General features: G+C 32.2%; 1 protein-coding gene across 1 annotated transcript; it reads right to left on the bottom strand.

Annotated features, from left to right (window-relative positions):
- Positions 1–584: 584 nt before the first annotated feature.
- LOC127264902 (uncharacterized) lies at positions 585–1,481 on the bottom strand. Its single transcript, XM_051294492.1, has one exon. The coding sequence runs from the start codon at positions 1,417–1,419 to the stop codon at positions 928–930; it is 492 nt and encodes a 163-aa protein (XP_051150449.1). The 5' UTR covers positions 1,420–1,481; the 3' UTR covers positions 585–927.
- Positions 1,482–3,200: the final 1,719 nt, after the last annotated feature.

Raw genomic sequence — 3,200 nt, 5'->3', positions numbered from 1 at the left:
AAATGAATAATTATAGTAATCATCTGATTTCAAATTATTATTATTATTATTATTATTGTTATTATTATTATTATTAGGGTAAACTGTTTTTTTTAGTCCGGTAACTGGATCCTCTTATTATTTTAGTCTCGTAAGTGGAGTTTGTCGCAAACTAGTCTCATAAGTGAAAAATTTTCGTTGTTTTAGTCATCTGGCGCCGGAGATGCTTGCGTGGCTAGCCGGAGGTGACGTGTCCGCCAAGTGTCGCTGACCTAGTAGACACGTAGATTTTTTTATTTATTTTTTATTTTTTTAATTTTTTTAAAACTTATTTTAAATTTTATTTGTATTTTTTAAATTTTTTTATTTGGTACAATTTAAAAAAATTAAAAAAATAAAATAAAAAGATAAGCTAGTCTAATTAAATAAACTAAAATCAACTATCAGCTACAGCACCGCTTGTCAAAAAAGATATTAATTTGACTAAGTCATTACTCGAATAGGCACTTTCTCAAGATATTTATGGATGCTTATTTAGTCAATATTTGTTCAACTATCGAAGAGATTAAATTGCCCTCAATTATAAAAATAATAAAAAAAATAAGTATGGAATATGATATTAAATAGAGAATAAAATCTTTTTAATAATACTATTAAAAAATGAAAGAATTAACTTCATATTTTCAAAAGAAAACTTTTGACGGATAATATGCCAACTAAACATACCTTAATTACTCTATTTTCTATTTTTCTTCAATCACGAAAATAATAATAATAAATCTTAAAACCATTGGCAATCCACAGAATTCCTCAACGCGGAATAGCTCAGCCACTCCGGGACCCGTACTCCCGGACCATCCCCTGCGCGCAATCTTCCCGAAATCGCTCCCCGACAATTAACACCCACCGGAAAAGCTTCTCTTCCACGGCGGCGATGGCGGATCACAGTCAAAACGAAGTTCTCACGACGGCGTGACTTTTGCTCCTCGGATACTTCAAATCCATCTTCTTCCCGTCGCCGGCGACACTCCTCCGATCACCGCCGCCGCCCTCTCCCGCGAAATAATTCAACGGCCGCTCCTCGTCGATCCTTCCCATTCCGACGCTGACGCTCCGCGGCGGCAGCGACCGCTTCTCGCCGTCGCCGGCGGCGGCGGCCCGCATCTTCAGCTCGGCGTCGAGCCGGCTGCTGCGCCAGCTCGCCGACGCCGCCCTGACCAGCTCGCGAAAATCTTCGCTGTCGTCGGAGCGCGCCGAGCTAGCGCGGCTGAAGCTCCGCGGCAGCGGCGCCGCCTGGGAGGCGCCGCGCACGCCGACGACGTTGCTGTTGGTGCAGTCGATGATGCTGTTGACGTAGAAGTCCCGGACCTTGCAAAGCGCCCGGTACGGGATCGAGATTACGCGGAGGAATCTGTTGTGTTGGGTTCCTCTTGTCTTCATTTCCAAAAAGTGGTTTTTTTGGGGAGGTTGATGTAATTAAAACTTTTCGAGGCTTCGTTTGAGAAATTGAAAAACAATTGGGCGTTAGGTTATGGCATATATATTTATATATAAACACACACACACATATGTGTACGTGTTTGTGTGTGTACGTATTGCCGTAGCGCGGAAAGTTATGTAATAATTAGGGTCTGTTTGTTTGTTTGTTTAACACAGGACACCTAGCCGCGTTTGGTTACTACTAATTATTATTACTCATCCGTCCCAACTACCATGTTCTTATTTTCATTTCTATTCGTTCCACATTTCATATTAAAATTTTTTAAAAAATATTTATGCATCTCAATCTCATTTTAAATTTTTAATTTAGTTTTTTTTAAATTTTAATAAAAGTAATTAATTATCTTAATTTTAATCTATAATAATTTATATTATATATTAATTATTTTTATTAATACATTCTTAATTATCTACTAATTATATTTAACTTAAATTTTGGTGTCTACAGTAACCAAGACATCCATTGGGACGGAGTGAGTATTATTTAATTTTTAAGTTCTTTGTAAAAATATATTCTATCACTATAAGAAAGATAGTACTATTTTTCAGTTTTGTCTTTCAAAATATTATTTTTTAATTTAGTAATTTTTTACTTATCTAACATAATTAATACCCTTACAAATTTTTAAGATATCACACAATCTAGCATTTTTGTCATTTCCATTATAAACCAATATAATACTAATATTAAAAAATTTACATGCAAAAAACCAAATATTACTTTTTTATGGGATGAAAGTAATATATCGTTTTTTAAATATACCCATTCCACGAAATTTAGCCCATTTGGGCTCGTGGATTAGAAAAAGATAAATATTTTATTTATTAAGATAGTAAAAAAAATTTAAAAAAAAATAGTTGAAAATATTTTTTAAAAATTAATTAAATACTAAAGAGAAATAGAAAAAGAATGTAATAAAATAAGTGATTTAATTGTAAATAAGTATTGAATGTAGATTAATAATTAAATTTTGATTTTTTTATTTTTTTAAATATAATAATGGAATAAATTAAAAAGACGAACATACCAAAAAAGAATAATAAGAATAAATTTGACGGACCTTTTAAGTATATTATATCAAAATAATTATTTAAATTAAAAATCTTAAATGATTAAAAAGAACAGACTCATCAACTTTTATTTCCTCGATTGTTTCCTGTCTTTTTTGAAAATGTAATATAAATGTATTATCATATTTTTATTTATCATATAAGAATTTGTTCACTCACTGTTTTATGTAATTTTTATTTTAAAATTGTAAATAATACTATATATATAAAACTATAAAAATAATAATAATAATAATAATAATAATAATAATAATAATAATTTAATTTAATTTACCACAAATAAAGTTGTTAAACGAACTGAGCTATTCGTGGACTCGGCTCGGTTAAAACTCGTTCGCAAACGTTGTCTTTATTATTATTATTATTATTATTATTATTAAATAAGTTAAGAAACGTCTCTTTGTGGCGGCGGCTAGTTTCAATCCAGTGGGCGGAGGAAAGTGCGTGAGTGGCCGGAGGTGATTGGAGAGGTCCGGGACCTCAGAACCATGGACATGGCATGTGATTTTGTTAAGGATAGAACTGTTATAGCAATCTATAATATAAAATAAATAGATTATTGATTCATTGTTTATGTTATTTCATGTGTAAAAGTAAAAAAGGGTCCTCAATTTTTATACTTATTTGTCTCCCCGGATGGGGGAATGGAG

The sequence above is a fragment of the Andrographis paniculata genome, unplaced genomic scaffold (assembly GCF_009805555.1).
Source record: "Andrographis paniculata isolate CXL003 unplaced genomic scaffold, ASM980555v1 Contig71END, whole genome shotgun sequence".
NCBI classification, from domain to species: domain Eukaryota; kingdom Viridiplantae; phylum Streptophyta; class Magnoliopsida; order Lamiales; family Acanthaceae; genus Andrographis; species Andrographis paniculata.
This window is presented reverse-complemented; position numbering and strand designations above follow the sequence as displayed.

What these genes read in the sequence shown, in the direction of transcription:
- LOC127264902 (XM_051294492.1), bottom strand. Translation starts at nt 1,419, where the DNA reads ATGAAGACAAGAGGAACCCAACACAACAGATTCCTCCGCGTAATCTCG.